The 17,732-nt window shown below is 40.0% G+C and overlaps 1 protein-coding gene across 3 annotated transcripts in view; it reads right to left on the bottom strand.

Annotated features, from left to right (window-relative positions):
* map2k6 (mitogen-activated protein kinase kinase 6) overlaps positions 1-17,732 on the bottom strand; it is a 35,297-nt gene that overhangs the window by 8,976 nt on the left and 8,589 nt on the right. For all 3 annotated transcript variants that reach the window (XM_042507890.2, XM_042507891.2, XM_088069735.1), the window contains exons 2-11: positions 12,201-12,264; positions 11,000-11,048; positions 8,575-8,688; positions 8,156-8,275; positions 6,638-6,754; positions 6,506-6,557; positions 6,093-6,220; positions 4,513-4,590; positions 1,147-1,286; positions 168-213 (exon numbers count right to left, since the gene is read on the bottom strand). In XM_042507890.2, the coding sequence (XP_042363824.2) occupies positions 168-213; positions 1,147-1,286; positions 4,513-4,590; positions 6,093-6,220; positions 6,506-6,557; positions 6,638-6,754; positions 8,156-8,275; positions 8,575-8,688; positions 11,000-11,048; positions 12,201-12,264 (908 nt within the window). The remainder of the gene's footprint in view (positions 1-167; positions 214-1,146; positions 1,287-4,512; positions 4,591-6,092; positions 6,221-6,505; positions 6,558-6,637; positions 6,755-8,155; positions 8,276-8,574; positions 8,689-10,999; positions 11,049-12,200; positions 12,265-17,732) is intronic.

The following is a 17,732-nucleotide window of genomic DNA, read 5'->3' as shown; positions in this document are numbered from 1 at the left end:
GGGCTTTTTTGGGTCTAGAAACACTTATTTTCTTGACGTGTAACTTGCTAAAAACTATGTATTTTCTAATTTTGGCTCCTTCTATTTTTCGGCATATGGCTCTCAGTCCACAAATGTTGGTCACCCCTTCAGTAAAACAACATATTTTAGAAACGTGCAGCACTCACCATGAGTTCTGTGTAAGTCGGCCGCTCTTTGGAAACTTTCTTTAAGCTGCAGAAGCAAAAAGCAACATTAAAATGAATTCAAAACTACATTTCATCCCATGATTGAAAAAGAGGCAGGGAGAGGAAAAATATAATTTTTATAAAAAATATATCACTATAAACAGACAGTCCGTCCGTTAGTTACTTAGCTGTCAATACTTACAGAAAAAAAAGAATCACACAGCAACTCACCATCAATCAATAAAACATCACCTGGCAACTTCATATCAATTTATTTTCTAGATTTTCTTTAATTAGAGATATTGATTTTACCCTTCAAACCATTCTCAAAAAACTAAGTAAAAAAATAAGAAAAACAAAAAAAATACCCCAATTTTTTAAGCTTTCCATAATAATCAAAACATTTTTAAGAAAAAAAAATCCAAAATTCCTCAAAGAAAACATGCCTTGCAAAGCCATATTCTTATTTATATATATTTTTAATTTTAAGGTTTTCTATAAAAATCACCAATTATTTTTTAAAGAAAACATGCCTTGCAGACCTGCAGGCATTTTTATTATCAATTTTGAAATATCTTCATAAATTCACTGTTATGTTACATTAATATAATTCATAATAAACACATTTCTGTGTTTTTTCCTAAACTTTTTCATGAATTTTGACTGTGGAATTCCATGACTTTTCCAGGTTTTCCATGACTGTGGGAACCCTGAATATACAGTATATTCTCCATGCAGCGCTCTGAGTCTGTGCAGCCTGTCAGAACGGACCGTCACGATGAACTCACTCTGATGAGGAGATTTTCTGAAGCTGCCATAAACTCACATTTCTGTCTGAGTTATTGTAGAAACTCTGCTGGTTTGTCGCCTGCAGACATCAGCCGTCAGCAGTTATTGTGTCCGAGAGAATAAAACCAGAACTGGACGTTTTCTGGCTGGTGAAAAACGAAACTGAACAAAGAGAAGAAAAAAGACGAACCACAGAGAGCTGAAGTCCACAAAATCGGGGGAGAACTGGTCGGCAGGAAGCTGGGGCGAAGGTTCTTCCACCACCTGCTTCAGCTGCTGGAACGGCGTCCCCCACGAGTCGTACGGGAAGCGCAGGATGGCGAGCTCGATCTGAAAGAGAGGTCAGTCCGATACTGAGAACACAAACCGTTCGAGAACACCAGGAGGCACAAAAAACCTCAAGTTAATAAGTTTTCCTTAAAATAAATTCAATTACACTAAACACCTTAAGTTAAGAACTTCCTTAAAGTCAGAGATAAGGTTTCCTTAAAATTAGGGATGCACGATAATTATCGGCCCGATAATGGGACTTATGACATCATACCGATAATTCCGATATTACAACTTTTGGCCGATAAATAGAACCGATAGTATTAGCATAAATTGCTCCGAATGTCTGCTACGCTCTCATTGTCCTTCAGGTGATCTCAGTCTCTTCTAGGACACCGAAATGTCTCGACCCGCTCCTGATTCTGTCATTTATAAGCGAGCTCGCTGCTCACAGTAACCGCTGAACACCGGTGTCAGCGGCCGCCGTCTCCCCCCTCCCTCCTCCTGCTCCGTGTGTGTGTGTGACGGGGACACGATGAGAGGACATGATGAGAGGACACAATGAGAGGACACGCTGGACGCGGTTTGAGTTCAGGTGTAGTGAGTTTCCAGCTCGGTTCTGCTGAAAGAATAAACTGATATCTGATGTTTGGTGTAAATGTGCAGAGATCACAGCAGAGCGGTTACTTAGGGACGGTTCTGTAGCTGCTGCTTCCTGACAGTTTGGGGAACGTTCCTCTGTAGTCCCACTATAACTCAAACACAATATTATCTTCAGCATTATTTTTGTATAATTCAAGTTGAAACAAGAAGAGGGAAAAAAAACCCAAAACATAAAAATGACTTTCTTTTACAAAAATGCGATTTTTGTCTGAAAATGACATTTTTTTATGAAAATGCACAAATTACATTCATCTGTACTCACCACATCTCAGCCTTTCATACCCTCAGGTAATGAAAAACAAACAAAAATAAATAACCGGTTATCGGTTTATTGGTCAGTTTATCGGTATCGGCTGAAATAATCATTATCGTGCATCAGTGTTTAAAATAAAAATGGCTGAACAAAACACCTCAAGATAAAAACTTCCTTTAAGCCACAGAAGAGATTTCCTTAAAACAAAATTAGTTGTGCAAAACACCTCAAATTAGGAAATTCCTTTGAGTCAAAGATTAGATTTACTTCAAATAAAAACGGTTATACAAAACACCTAAAGGTAAGAAATTCCTTTGAGTCGGAGAAAAGGTTTCCTTAAACTAAAATCTGTTGCAGAAAACTCTTAAAGTTAAGAACAGAATCGTTTGCACAAAACAGCTCAAACTCCTCGAATCACCAGTTTCAAACAGATGTGTAGATTTAGTTTTGCTTTTGTTTATCGTGGACGCCTTTGAATTCAGTACATGGAGAATTTTCTTGATTTTTGGATTCGTCGTTCACAGAAAAGGCATGCGAGAAGTTTTCATCACAAACTAAACGAAACATGGAGCGAGCAATCGATGCTCAGATAATCATCCGGAGGGAGAAGTTTTCCTCTGATGTCATTTAGTTGTTTTGTTTTGTGGGTTTCTGACATTTTTGATGTGTGGTCAAATTGGTGTTTCTTAAATTTCTTGTCTTTCATTTATTTGCGTCCTTTTTTTTGACCACGTGCTGATTGTGTTTTCTTCAGTTTTAGTGTTTGGGATACTCCAAAAAAATCCAAATCAAAACCAGAGTACACGTCTGCAAGAAAAGTCATAAATATTATTCATATTTCAGCCGGGATGTTCATGAAAACAGCTACAGATGGACGTGTTTTCTCAGTTCAGACCAACTTACTCAAACCAAAATCTCATCAGCTTTGTGATTATTTCAGTTTTCACTGTCCAGGTGGCTCTTCACTTCTGACTGATGCTCCAAAAATCAGCCTAAAGTGTGTTTTTCTTCCGCACACTGATTGCTCGCTCGGTCTCGTGCAGATTTGGAGTAAAGACATAAACTTTCCGTCGCTCAGAATTCATAATGCAACCAAAATCTGAACTGCTCTTTCCACCTCTATCACTGAAAACCCTCGTCTCTCCTGCCCACCGAACACTTAGCGCTCTTATTGCCATTCAAATGAGACTCTGCTGGAACATTTTGCTGCTCGTCTTTAATCGCCGGTCGAAGAAGCAACAGAGAGAAGGACGAGCCGGCGCTCAAACGAAGGCAAATTGCCACAGATTGCTGAATCCTTGACGACAAAATATTCTCCAGTCTGAGCTGGGAATGTGCAAACGAGAAAGCAATGAATATTTAAGGAGTCATAACAAAACGTCCAGACCAAAGTATGGCCCGCAGGCCGAATCTGGTCCCTCATAGGGGGCTGGGTGGCCCCCAAAACCATTTTCTAATTCACTATAAGAATAAAGTGATTCACACTGGGAATTGTTTTTGTCCTTTTTGTATCCATAAGGTGCCAGAGTGCACAAAACAGCATCAAAATAACGTTTATCAAAAAATCTTAAAAACATCCTTAAATCCTGGAAATATCCCAAAACCCTAAAAACGTTCTTAAATCCTAGAAATGTCTGAAAACCCAAGGTATATTCGAGAATCCCAGAATGTCAGAAAATCCTAGAAATGTCAAAAGAAATCCAAGAAATGTCCTTAAATCAAAGAAACTTCCTTAATCTGAGAAATCTCCTAAAATCCTAGAGATGTCAGAAAATCTAAGAAACATTCGAAAATCCAAGAAACATAAGAAGACCAAAGTTATGTCAGAAAATCAGAGAAATCTCCTAAAATCCTAAAAATGTCCTGAAAGCCCAGAAATGTCTAAAATTCTAGAAATGACCTAAAACTTGAAAAATGTCCCATAATCGCCGAAACTACCTAAACTTTGAGAAATGTCAGAAAATATGAAATATGTAGAAAAAAAATCCAGGAAATGTCCTTAAATCCTAAAATGATAATTTAAATAAAAATAAAATAAAATTTAAAAATTCTTAAATTTAGAGAAATGTCTGAAAATCTGAGTTTTGTCCAAAAATCCTATAAATATCCCAGAAACGTGTATAGGGCTGCTGTGACTGGCCCCTGGCCTCCTGACATTCTGCGAAAGTGGCCCCAAATTTAAAAAAAAAGTTTGAGTATTTCAGGTTTAGATGTTACTTTTTCTAGAGCTGCGCTTCATAACAGCCATATATTTTTTTACTGTGAATCATTTTTACCCTCCACATACTTTTATTGTTTCTGTCGTCATAAAAACACGGAGAAAAAATTAAACGATTCATGAATCCGCACAAAAATAAAAAGCTGATTTACCATCGTGATTCCTAAACTCCAGATGTCAGATTTGACGTTGTATCCTTTCTGGTTCGTCTCCGGGTTGATCCGCTCCGGCTGCAGGACACACAAGAGAGGACGATGTCACTGATGGTTGTCAGGACGACCTGCACGCCCCCCCCCAACATCCTAAACTTCCTGTGCGTGCACGCACACACGCACACACGCACACACGCACACACACACACACACACACACACACACACACAGTGCTAACCTGGCCCTAAAACCCACTGAGCCAATCAGCAGCAGTTAAAGTGTAAGCGGCTCGTTAAATGTTTTGATGATGAGAGAAGAAATGAACCCGTTCACCCGCCGACGGCAGAGAACGCAGATATAAAAACATTTTTCATCCACAAAGTTGGATCGAATCCTCGTGACGTTATGATATCTAGCAGAGAAGTTGGACTCTCAGTTTTTCTCTTTTTCTCTCTAATTACTGTCGTTCGTTTATAATCCAGAGCAATAATCTGAGAACAACAAATTAAATGATAATAAAGTCAAAAACCTCTTAAAATCTGGCTGAATCATCTCTGTAAATTACATGTCTTCACCTGTGATATCAGCATTTTTTGACTTTTATAGCTTCCGTTTGTCATTTTTCACATGTATCTGAGACCTTTCTAAACTTTCCTGGTTTCCTTTAACATCCCGGAGTGATTTCTATTTAAAGGACGCTGGAATTATTTTGGGAAAAACCAAAGGATGTGACGTTATGTACTGGTGATATAGTCCAGTCCTTGTTATTGTCAAAGACTGTACACAATAACATAAACGCATCGAGTAAAAATGAATGTATCAAATTTTAATATGTAAAATAAAAAAAATGTTTAAATTTAAGGGTTAAAATAAAATCTATAAGAAATGACAATATATGAAAATTAAAAATGTTAAGATAAATTACATATTTAAATAAATATTTTATTTGATCTTATAGACATAATTCTCTCTCTCTAATATGTGAAATGAAAAAAAATCTGAAAAATAAAATAAAGAAAAATGGTGGCTACAGATGATTAGCACTTAATGAGACCGATTAATTGATATTTGATGAAATGAAAAATGAAAAAGTTTCTGTTGAAATTTAGAATTCTGAATATATCAAAAGTCAACACAAAACTTTGTTTTAATGCCTTTAAAAGAAATTTTAATCAAAACCAAAACGTAATAAGTTCCCAGCAATGTTTTTTCTTTTTTTTTTAGAGTCAAAAAAATAAATAAATAACAAAAAAATGAATAAATAAAATGAACTCCCTTTCCTGGTGTTGACTGTATTACGGACACTTTTATCATTGATTCATTTTATCATCGATGAAATTAATAATTTGCAAAAATGCCCCGAAAATAAGCTGTCGCTCCCTAAAACCCCGAAGGAGCTGCAGAGCTCCACAGCAGAGACGGGACTGTCTGTCCATCGGACCACTGCGAGCTGGACGAGTGTCCAAAAAATTAAAATAAAGATATGAAGTACAGTCCTCCATATCTTTGGGTTTTCTCCGCCCTGATTTATTTTCCTGGCCAACTCAACGATAAAACCGCACGAACGTCGTCTGTCTCACCGCCATGTAGGGTTTGCAGCCGGCGTCCATGGTTTTGGCCACAGAGTCGACCAGGTAGCCGCTGATGCCGAAGTCGCACATCTTGACCTGGCCCTGAGTGTTGATGAGCACGTTGGACGGCTTCACGTCTGCAGAGACAGAGACAGAGACAGAGACAGAGGGAGACAGAGACAGACAGACAGAGAGACAGAGACAGAGAGAGGACAAACAGGGTCACTTTCATGGTTTCTTAAAACCAGCAGTCACGTTCTTTTCATGTTCAGGATTACAATAAATAAATAAATAAATCCTTTTAAGCTAATGGGCCAAAACATGAAAAACAGTGGACTGGTCCTTTAATGAGAGACGGACGGACAGCAGCTCAGACGTGGACATTGACAGGTTTTGTGTCTGAGGTTTTTTCGGGCTCGTACCTCTGTGTATGACCTGCAGGTTGCTGTGCAGATGCTCCAAAGCTTTGACTATCTGTAAAAAACAGAATCCGTTAACAACCAGATCAGAGCGGAGACGGACTCTTTAATCGTGACGCTGCTGTTTGAACCCACTGAGACGGCGATCTTCCCCAGGATGTCCTCGGGGATGGTCATGCCCTTCTCGATCACCTGCTTGTAGAACTTGTCGAGGGACGTGTCCATCAGCTCCATGCAGATCCACACGTCGCCCTGGCAACAGACGTTTGGAGACAGATCAGGAAAAAAATTTAAAAAATAAAATAAGGCAACAAAGCAGCAGGACGCACGCCAGACGGGAAGCGACAGATTTTCCAGTGTTTTCAGCGACGGCGAGGAAATCCTCAACATCCACTCGCTGCTGCAGGAAGTCGTCTGCATCCGAAACTCTTCACAGATGCATTCACACGCAAGTGTTGACGCACGTCAACATGGAGATCGCGACTATAAATCAAATGAATCAGATAGCGGCTGATGAGGTCTCATCACTGAAACGTCCTCACAGTCCACAGATATCACAGAACTTTAATTTTTAATGCTTTTTAACACCTTTTAAGGATATTTTTTATTCGAATTTAAGACTGATTTTTCTACAAATCATTGTTGTGTTGCAGAAGGAGCACAAGTGCAGTCAGAAAGTGGAGCACTACATCCACATTTAATTACTCACATTTCTGTTGTTCATTTGTTTATTTATTTATAGCTTACAAAATGCCAGAAATTGAGCTAATTAACTGTTACAGTTAAGAATAAACGCCATCCTTAAAATTAATACATTTTTCAAAATTAATGAAATATCCATGTTGCTAATTTTCAGTATTTATTTTGTTTCCTGCTGTACCAAAAACACACTGAACTGTGAATTTTGTGTCCTGAAACACTCTAAAAATCAATATCAGATTTCATTTTATTCCTTTCTTTTATTTTTATGTTTTTTATTTTATTTTTATCAGGGAGGTCAGATATAGTCCAGGGTCCAAAAGATAAGCACATAAATCATTTCACAGATTTTATTTTATTTTGAACTTAATTTTATTTCATTTTAATTTAAATCCAATATAATTTAATTTTATCTTTTTCTTAATTGATTTAATCTTTTTGGGGTGGGGTTGGGAGGAATTGGGAGGAATGATATTTTGTTCTGGTGTCCAGTTTTTTTGGTTTTTTGTTTGTGTATTTGTATTTGTATATACATATTTACATATGTACGTTGTTTATCGTTGCTAAAATCAGTAAATATATTGTTGGGGAAAAAAAATCAGCAATTAAAATCCAGCTGAAGAATTTGAGGGTTTTTTTATTTTCATACTAATGCAGATATAAAGCAGTTTCAGTGCATTACTGAAGCAATCATGTTTTGGTTGTCTTATTTTGAGAAATATAGACATTTTTTCTAAATAAATAAATAAAATCAGAACTTGTTTGAGAAAAAATAGTGATCGAGATTCTGAATATGAGCAGGCGAACGTTTGGTAATTGACGGCAGAAAAACTTGATGCTGAAGACAAATTTCATTGGGAAATATAAAGATGCAAAAACTGTAAATTTTGGGATTGACGCGGCGGTGATGCACGAATCAGTGCCGATCGACCTGCACGTGTATATTGGTGTTACCTCTCTGAAGAGCGCTCCGTAGAAGGTGACGGTGTAGAAACAGTCCACTGTCCTCATGGAGATGTCCAGGTCCATCAGCAGTCTCTTCTGCTCCTGCGTGTTCACTGTGGCCCGAATCCGCTGACGACAGAAAGACGACAGGAAGTGAGACGCCACGCGGGCCTCTTTCATGTTCACGTCTTTATGCTTTTCTTCCTCAGTGTTTAAAAACTGAACGCGTGCAGCTGCGGCGTTGAGGTTTTTCTTTCTTTTGATCAGACAGAGGACGTGTTTTTTTCTGAGAACGAGGCCTTGAAAGATTCTTTCATTCATGAAGTCGACACCTTCAGAGTGAGAGCGTGCACGTGGTTCACGTGACGCCGCTGACTCACCTTCAGAGTGAGAGCGTGCACGTGGTTCACGTGACGCCGCCGACTCACCTTCACGGCCATGATCAGGCCGCTGGGAACGTGCCTCATCTTGTCCACCACGCCGTACGCTCCTCGGCCGAGCTCGCAGATTTGCTCCAGGTCATCGGCCTTCACCTCGAAGTTCTGCTCCGGACAAAACAAGAAAACCGGGCGGACACAAACGCTCGTTAAATAGAAACGGAGCTGTGATGACAGAGACTTAAAGGGGAACATTATCTGGTTTGGAGTCTGAGTGACTCATGGGAAATTTTGGTCCAGTATAGAGAGGGAGCGCTGCAGCTGGCAGCCGCGAAACAGGCTGCAGGGTCATAATTCGGGCTGGGAAATCAATTGATTTTATCAATTAAAATTAAAATTTGTGGTTTGGGGCAATTCTTAAAATGAAAATCGAGATTTCCGCTGATTTCTGCCGATCTCTTTAGGCTTCCATACTTTAAAGTGAGCTGCGTCTTCCCCCCGCGCTTACGCCGGATTCACACACGGAAGCAGTGAGTGAGTGAGTGAGTGAGTGAGTGAGTGTGTGAGTGTGTGAGTGAGTGAGTGAGTGAGTGTGTGAGTGAGTGAGTGAGTGAGTGAGTGAGTGAGTGAGTGTGTGAGTGAGTGAGTGAGTGAGTGAGTGAGTGTGTGAGTGAGTGAGTGAGTGAGTGTGTGAGTGTGTGTGTGTGAGTGTGTGAGTGAGTGTGAGTGAGTGTGTGTGTGTGTGAGTGAGTGTGTGTGAGTGTGTGGAGTGTGGTGGGAGTGAGTGGTGGTGAGTGGAGTGAGTGGTGGTGGTGAGTGAGTGAGTGAGGTGAGTGGTGAGGAGTGGTGAGTGAGGTGTGGTGGTGGTGAGTGAGTGAGTGAGTGTGTGGTGTGAGTGAGTGGTGAGTGTGTGTGAGTGAGTGTGGAGTGTGTGAGGAGGTGGTGTGTGGAGGGAGGTGTGTGAGTGTGTGTGGGAGTGAGTGTGTGGTGGAATGAGGAGTGTGAGTGAGGAGTGGAGGTGAGTGTGTGTGAGTGAGTGTGTGGTGGTGAGTGGTGAGTGTGTGTGTGAGGAGTGGTGGGGTGGTGGGTGAGGGTGGGAGGGAGGTGTGGGTGAGTGGTGAGTGAGTGTGTGAGGAGGTGTGAGGTGTGGAGTGGTGAGTGTGTGTGGAGTGTGTGAGTGTGTGAGTGGTGTGTGGTGAATGAGTGAGTGTGAGGTGGTGGTGAGGAGTGAGTGTGTGGTGAGTGGTGAGTGAGGAGTGTGTGTGTGAGTGTGTGTGGGAGTGAGTGTGTGTGTGTGTGTGGAGGGTGGGTGAGGAGGGTGTGTGTGTGAGTGGTGGTGGTGGTGTGTGAGTGAGTGTGTGTGGGAGGTGTGTGAGTGAGGAGAGTGTGGAGTGAGTGGTGGTGAGTGGGAGTGTGGTGTGTGAGTGTGTGTGTGGTGAGTGAGTGTGTGGTGAGTGTGTGAGTGAGTGTGTGGTGAGTGGGAGTGTGTGGAGTGAGTGTGTGAGTGTGTGTGGGTGGTGTGGGTGGAGTGGTGGTGGTGGTGGTGGAGTGGTGAGGTGGGAGGTGGTGAGGAGGTGAGTGAGTGAGTGTGTGGTGGTGGTGGAGTGTGTGGTGAGTGAGTGGAGTGGGAGTGAGTGAGTGAGTGAGTGAGTGAGTGAGTGTGTGAGTGAGTGTGTGAGTGAGTGTGTGAGTGAGTGAGTGTGTGAGTGAGTGAGTGTGTGAGTGAGTGAGTGAGTGAGTGAGTGAGTGAGTGAGTGAGTGAGTGAGTGAGTGAGCCTGTCAGAGACAAAAACACACTTTTAATAGTCGTATATTGACGGGGTGCACTTGCCCTGAGTGGTTACATTGCAGCTTGTTTCTGTCGGTTGCAGCGCTCTTCCTCCCAATACTGGACACATTTCTAAAAACAGAAATTCCCACGAGCCTCTAAGACATAAAAACGTGGGAAAACGGGATCCAGGAGTTCCCCTTTTACACAGGAAGAGACATTAACAGAGTCGAACAGGTGCCGGTGTGTCTCCGGTCTCTGAAGTCTGAATCCTCCACCGTGCAGCAGGATGCAAAACTTCATTCCTTTGACACGATTGAAGCAAACACAACAAATCATTGACTTTGACTTCTGGCCAACTCAGAGAGCAGAGGAAAAAAAGCTGGCATCTGTGCCAATGGAAAATTCCACTTATTTCACGAGTTCAAAATAAATATTTTTACTGCCTGATGGGCAATAAAAGGCATTCCAGTCTCGCCACAATCAGAAGTGTTCAATTCGGCCGTAATGTTCACCAGGCCGTTCTTTATAGCTAACAGAGCCTTCAGTGAGCCAACCTCTGCGGACCTGACTCCACCAAAAACACACGGGCAGGAGGACGGAGAGTAAACACAGAGCAGTTACGTAAGAGTCAGAGGTGGGAGAGAAAAATCAGAATGAATGAGGTCAGGACGGACGCGAAGATTAAAGAATGATCCCAAAAATTACCTTCTCTCCGATGGTTACACAAGCTTTTGAATCCAAATCTCTGGGGGGTCTGAAACAAACACACGAACAAACAGATTTAATAAACTATTAACTGGTTAAATTTGACTTCTGAGGAGCAAAAAAACAACACAGTGAAGCAAAAAGTAGAAAATTCTCAGGACAAAGATGGTACAGTCTGGGGTTTTTTTCCAATGAAAATGTCCATGTCTTCACTAGTCCAAGGACACTGAGAAGCAGTGTCTTCAGGGAAAAAAGAAAAAAAAAGATTAATAAAAAACTTAAATAAATATAAAAAATAAATTAATTAATAAGAAATTATGATCATTAGCAAAAAAAACCCCAAAAAACAAGCTGAATGGGTTTTTTTTGTTTGGTTTTTTTTTACTTTGGAAACACACACAAAATTAATTAATAAAACATCATTTTTAAACTACATAAATTTCTAATAATTTAAAAGATAAAAATATATATTTTTAGATAAATATACAAATGAAATTTCCATTAATACAATTTTTACATTAAAAAAATAAATGATAAATTTTATAATAAATGATAAAATGATGCATATGAAATGACAAATGACAAAATGATAAAATAAATTAATAATGAAATAACTAAAATGACTTTAACACAGATTAAACATATTCATTTTTTCTAATAAATGATAGAATAATAGAATTTTTAAAAAGTAATGAAATTTTAAGTAAAAATAAAACTAAAATGAAATTTAGGAGAAAAACATATTATGTGAATATGATAACAGAGTGTAATACAGCTGAAGTCTGACTCTGACATTTCTTATGTTTTGGCCTGAAACCAGAACGCCTCTGCTGCTGTTTCTGAATGAAAATCATTCACTTTCAAGACAAACTGAACATTTTGGGTTTTTTGCAGCTCAGACTCGTTTTAGGATCTGCTGCTCATGAGTTCATGAAGGAAGAACGACATGCACAAATAAGTCTTCCCGTGCTGGGACGTGTCAGGGGTTTGAGAGGAAGAAATCAATCTTATATGTTCGAGTTAAAACACGATGAACTCGTTAGAGGAAACGATGGCACGAGCATCTTCAGTCTCCTGTTAAATGTGTTTGTTAGATCTTTTTAACACATTCAGCAGCTTCGAGTGTGCAGAGCACGAGGTGAGGATGAGTGAAAAACCTTGGATGTGACAGAGCGACTGTAAACATGATAAAGGGTCTTACACTGCGGCGGGAGGAGGCTGCTCAAACACCTCCCTGGGGAGCTTGAGCACCGGCTTCCTCTTACCTGAAAACACACAAAACACAAAATATCCTTAAAAACTCTCCACAGAAACACTGAAACTACAGATTTGACTGACTGTGCAGAGGATTGTACTTTTCATTTTGTGTCAGGCTGCTGTGAGCAATCTTTTTGATTGTTTGCTCAAATGCTGACCCAAAATTTTAAATTGCAGCTGGCCTCAATTTTGAAACTGAAATTCTGAAACTTGAGTTTTGACTCAGAATCTGACTGATTTTTCAATTCAAGAATTTCCATTTTTAAAATATTAATTATTATTAATTGAGTGTGGATTTTTCTGTATTTAAATTATATTAATTCAGTGACTGTAAAAATTCAAATACCTAAAATATTACACACAATCACCTCAAAATTCAACTATGTTAAGTAATGAAAGCTACATATTATCTAATACTTAAGTGCTAAAATCTAAAGACAAACATTTAATTAATTATTATCTTGATTTAATTGTTCACTAATCTCTATCTCTTTTTTTTTTTAAATTAGCTGATTCATTGTTTGGTCAGTAAAATGCTGATCGCAACAAGTCTTCATATGACTTATATCGGCCAACCAAAACTTCAAAGCACAAAAACATTCAGTTTTTTATCAAACAGGTCAAAGAAATGCAGAAAACCTTTACATCTGAGAGGCTGGAGCAATGCAAAATGCCCAGCATCTCAGCATTTGTGTAAACTCCTGAGATAGTTTGGTGTGAGACAAAAGACATATGAGGCTCCGGAGAGGACGGTCCCACCGGCGGCCGAGCATACCACAAGATGAAAGCATACTTCGCTTCTTAACATAGCTCAGGATGAAGGATCATCGATCAGATCATCGAGCTCTGAGCGCGCAGCCTGCAAACCTCACAACAACTTTATAGCAGTTTCTGGACAAACTGCTGCAACCGAGATAAAATCCAAACCATTTCCAGATCAAAAAATGTAAAAAATCAAAGCTTAATAACACTGAGAGTGAGTCAGAGCGGGTTTTTAATGCTGAATAAGTGCCTGCATGCATCTGATGACTCCCTGCGTCTGTCCATCCGCCACTTCAAAACTCCCACTGATGCACAATGACTCAAACTTCCTGCAGCCATCACTCCAAAAACAGAGACCCACAACTATTACGTTCCACATCCAGGCCACCGTTCCTAAATTTCCTGTTGATATAGCAACAGCAGCTCCATCTCGTCTCTAACACTTACGGCTGGATGCAGGAAGTGACTCCAGATCCTAACTGAATGCAACAGGTGCCGAGAGCGAGAAGAAGAGGAGGAGGAGGAGGAGGAGGAGGAGGAGGAGGAGGAGGAGGAGGAGGTCTGGCAGCTCAGGTGTGCTCGCTCCATCTGGAGGTGGCGCACTGACAGTTAAACGAGCAGGCGCCGTGTTAACGGGGCGTCGCAGGTTGAGGGTGTGACTCATCTGGCTCAGACCTCCTCAGACTGGGTCAAAGAGCTGCCGGCCTGTTTGCTGCAGCGAACGCAGCTCTGATCTGACGCCAGACGCCAGCGCAGCGCAGTGTTTTCGGAAATGTTTTGGCTTCGGTAATATATCGGAGCATTTCCTGTAAAGTTTTTGTTTTTTTAAAATGTTGTTGTATTTCCTAAAATGTTGTTTAGTTTTCTTGCAAAATTTTCTTCTGTGAAATGTTCTTAAGTTTTATGAAATTCTGTAGTGTTTTGGGAAATGTTTTGTTTTGTTATGAGAAATGCTGTTTTGTTTTTCTTCTTTTGGGAAATGCTGTTTAGTTTTCCAAAAATGTTGTGGTGTTTTGAAAAGTTGCATTTAGTTTTGGGAAATGCTGGAGTGTTTTTTTGTACTCTGAGCAGCTGACGCACAAAGCTTTAAGGTGATATTTAAAATCACCGCACTGTGCGGCGCCCTGTGATGTCACTCTGTGCTAATAAAAGCAAAAACTGCAGGTGTGTCTTTTCTACTTCAGAAAACGTGGAACGGCTCCAGAAGAATAACTGGAATATCTCACATTGCTGTCTTGTGAGAAAACCCATACAGCTGTGGACAAATCTGTCAGTCAAACAACTGTCCTGGAGGCATATCACACACACACACACACACACACACACACACACACACACACACACACACACACACACCCACACACACACACACACACACACACACACACAAACACACACGCACACACACACACACACACACACGGTGCGTCCAGTGTGTCCCTGTTTGTTCAAACAGTGCAGGGCGTGACGGGCTGTGCTATGCGTCCCTCCACCGGTGGCCTCCTCCTGGTCTCCACTTTCCAAAGCAGCTTTGTTGCACTAAAATGTCAGTTTGAGCCCCTCCTACGTGCATTTACACAGACAACAATAGTAACTGGAAACCAACTCTCTGCTCACACACAAACACACACACACACACACACACTGGAAACCAGGAAACACCCAGAGACACACAGAGAGACAGAGACAGCACCTGCACGTCCTCTCAGTGAGTCACCTTAACACGAGAAAGACGTTTTATTATCTGCACGTTAATCAGCAGAAATTTGCTGCACACAGCGCGACATAAACTCGTACAGGTCAAGCTGAAATCGGCTCATATCAGCCCGACGCTCTCACTCTCACATCTTTACAAAAATCAAAACCAAACTGCGTTAAATCAAAGCGGCTCATGTAGATCAGACTGTCCGCAGCCTGACAGCTTTCACTTTCACATCAATGTTGCTCAAACAGCGTTCAATGTGGCTGCACGGATGAGTTAAAAAAGACAACTGAGGAGAGGAGGCCAAAAATGCTCAAATATATAACAATGTGAAAGAGAAGAAGGAAATTCCATATTTGTTGACACCTAAATATCAAAACACAGCTGCTAACCTGCTGCTAACACAGCTACTTTAGTGACTGGACGCCTGTTTTTTAAAAAAAAAATGCAAAAGTTTGATTAAAGTCTAAAACCTGACTTGAATGAACCTTACAGTTCAAGTTAGAACGATATTACTTTTCTTGTGCTGCTTTCAGATGCTTTTTACATGTTTTTTAAACATTTGAACCTTCAGCAAGTTGGTGCAATTTCTCTCAGAAACACGGGAAAACAGGAAACGAGGAACTTGATGAGAAATGTTACACTAGTTGCAAGGAATTATATATTTAGGGATTTTTTTTTTTTTTTTTAAAAAAGTTTATTTTCACATCTATCTATTTTTTTCCAGGAAATTTCCCCGTGTGTTAGTTTTTTTACTGTATCAGCAATAAAGCTCTTTGTCTTATTCAGTGATCTATGATACATGCACACAACCAACATATGTTGAATTTTGCACTTTGCACATAGAAAAAACACTTCATGCCATACAGTTTACGTTGCTACCGGTGCTGCACTTTTGTCCTCTGTATTGTTTTTTTTTCTTTTTTTCCCTTTGTATATTTTTAATATTTTTCTATATTTTTTGCACAAAATTCCTAATGGCTGGCCTACATAGATATTAAACCTAGTTCTGTAGAAAAACATCTATTTATTGTTGCATAATCATTATAAATATTAACCCTTTATATATCAGGTTTTTGTCATGATGTCATGTTTTTAGAATTAAAAAAAGAATTATTTTCCAAATACGACATGCAAAGTACAACATTGTTTTTGTTTTTTTACATTATTTTTTGTGCAGTATTAAATACTTACACATACCGCTCTGCACAGCCTGGGATATATCAATGATTAGCAGCAACAATGAAATAGCATGTATTATGGAAAATAGTCAAAATGACAAATTCAGAGTCAAAAGCCCAGAATGACACCCAGAAATAATACAAGTCCTGTTTTTCTGCTCTGATGGCTGTGGGATCAAAAATGTCAGTTTGAATGGGTTTCAATGGAGCATTTTTTACCTTAAGAGTCTGAATGTAACTATTTAGTTTCCACGGTGTATTTTAGACTTATTGTAGGAGCTGAGCTGGAATTTCACTGATTAAACAAAAATACGCAATCTTGTCATTATTTTAATCTATGCGCATGAAACTGCTGAAAACTAAAAGTGCGTAAAATGTGCTATATAGTCCCTAAGGGTTAAAGACATTAAGTGCAAAATGAACAGTGAAAGGTTTTTTATATTTTCTGCAAAAATTACAAGTTTAAGAACACAAATTAGGCTTTTTATTTGACACTTTCTAGGCTGTGCGCTAAAGGATTAGATCCAGATCCACACCCAAAACCAAGCAGTTCCTCTTGTCATGTGGACCAGCTTTCCTCCTTATTTCACTGCTCTATGAGACAACTGCTCACAACAAACAGCTTCCTCTGCAGGAGTGACTCCAGGTTCCACACTGAGACAACAGATCAATAAATACTTTGCATTGCATTAACCTGACATAAAACTTGATTGACCTCAAACAATGTTAGAACAAAAGCTGCAATGTGCAATCGCAATGAGGCGACAGCATCCTTTTTTCTTTCTGCGTGCAACCGAATCTAGAGCTCAGTGAGCTCAGATCATGAGACGAGAGGCAGCGTGCTCCTCAAAGGACGAAGCATTTATTCTGCAAACCTCTGCGTGCATATCAACATGCACAGTGTGTTCCAGCCCACTTTGATAAACACAGAGCGAGACAGGAATAATGTTGGCTGCAGGCACAGATTTGTAAAGTACAGTGGGTTAAGAGGAGCTGCATGTTGTGGTGATGCAGGCGATCCAGCAGCACAACATGCAAATCACAGCAACATGCAGCTCATGCACAGTGACACGCATCAACACAGCGGATTCAGAGCTGCAGCTACTGACCGAGATGAAATGACAAAAAAAGAGGAGCGAACAGAGGTGTAAGAAAAGAGAGAGAGGAGGTGGTGGGGGGTCGGAGGGGCGGTGGGTTATGTAATCTATGTGGCTGACAGGAAGAAGCATGTGCTCCGCTTTTATCACAACAGAAAGTAATGATGCCCTCCGATCCTTGATTTAAAGGTTTTATATGTTACTCTTTACATGTAAAAATGTTGTTTTGTTGCTAATAGGTGAACTAAAATCTAATCTGTTCAATCTTGAATCCAAGGGGACGTTTGTGCCAAATTTGAGGAAACTCCCACTAAGGTGCTTTTGAGATATCACATTTAAAAGAATGAAATGGGTGTAAGACAACTGTGAACTTGACCTTTGATCATGGACAATCAAAATGTGATCAGTTCATCATGGACATTTGTGCCAAATTAGAAAAAAAATATTCCAACAGCCTTCTGGAGAAATCGCATTCATGAAATGAGAAGGATGCTGTCCCAGTCTCAGTTATCGTCGGCACGGAGGTATAAAAATTACAATATTTCCCTTTGACAAGCAGTGAAGTAAAAGTATTACGTAACTTGAAATGGAAAACACTCAAGTTAAATACCCCAAGCTGTGGTTGAGTACAGTAAATGTACTTAGTTACTTTCCACCAAGCTGACTAGGAAACAGTGAGAAATCTAAAAATATCCAGTTTCAGTTGTTCTTCAGATTATGTTGCATAACTCGAC

Source organism: Plectropomus leopardus, chromosome 19 (genome assembly GCF_026936395.1).
Source record: "Plectropomus leopardus strain MGB_pleo_1.0 chromosome 19, ASM2693639v1, whole genome shotgun sequence".
NCBI lineage: Eukaryota > Metazoa > Chordata > Actinopteri > Perciformes > Serranidae > Plectropomus > Plectropomus leopardus.
This window is presented reverse-complemented; position numbering and strand designations above follow the sequence as displayed.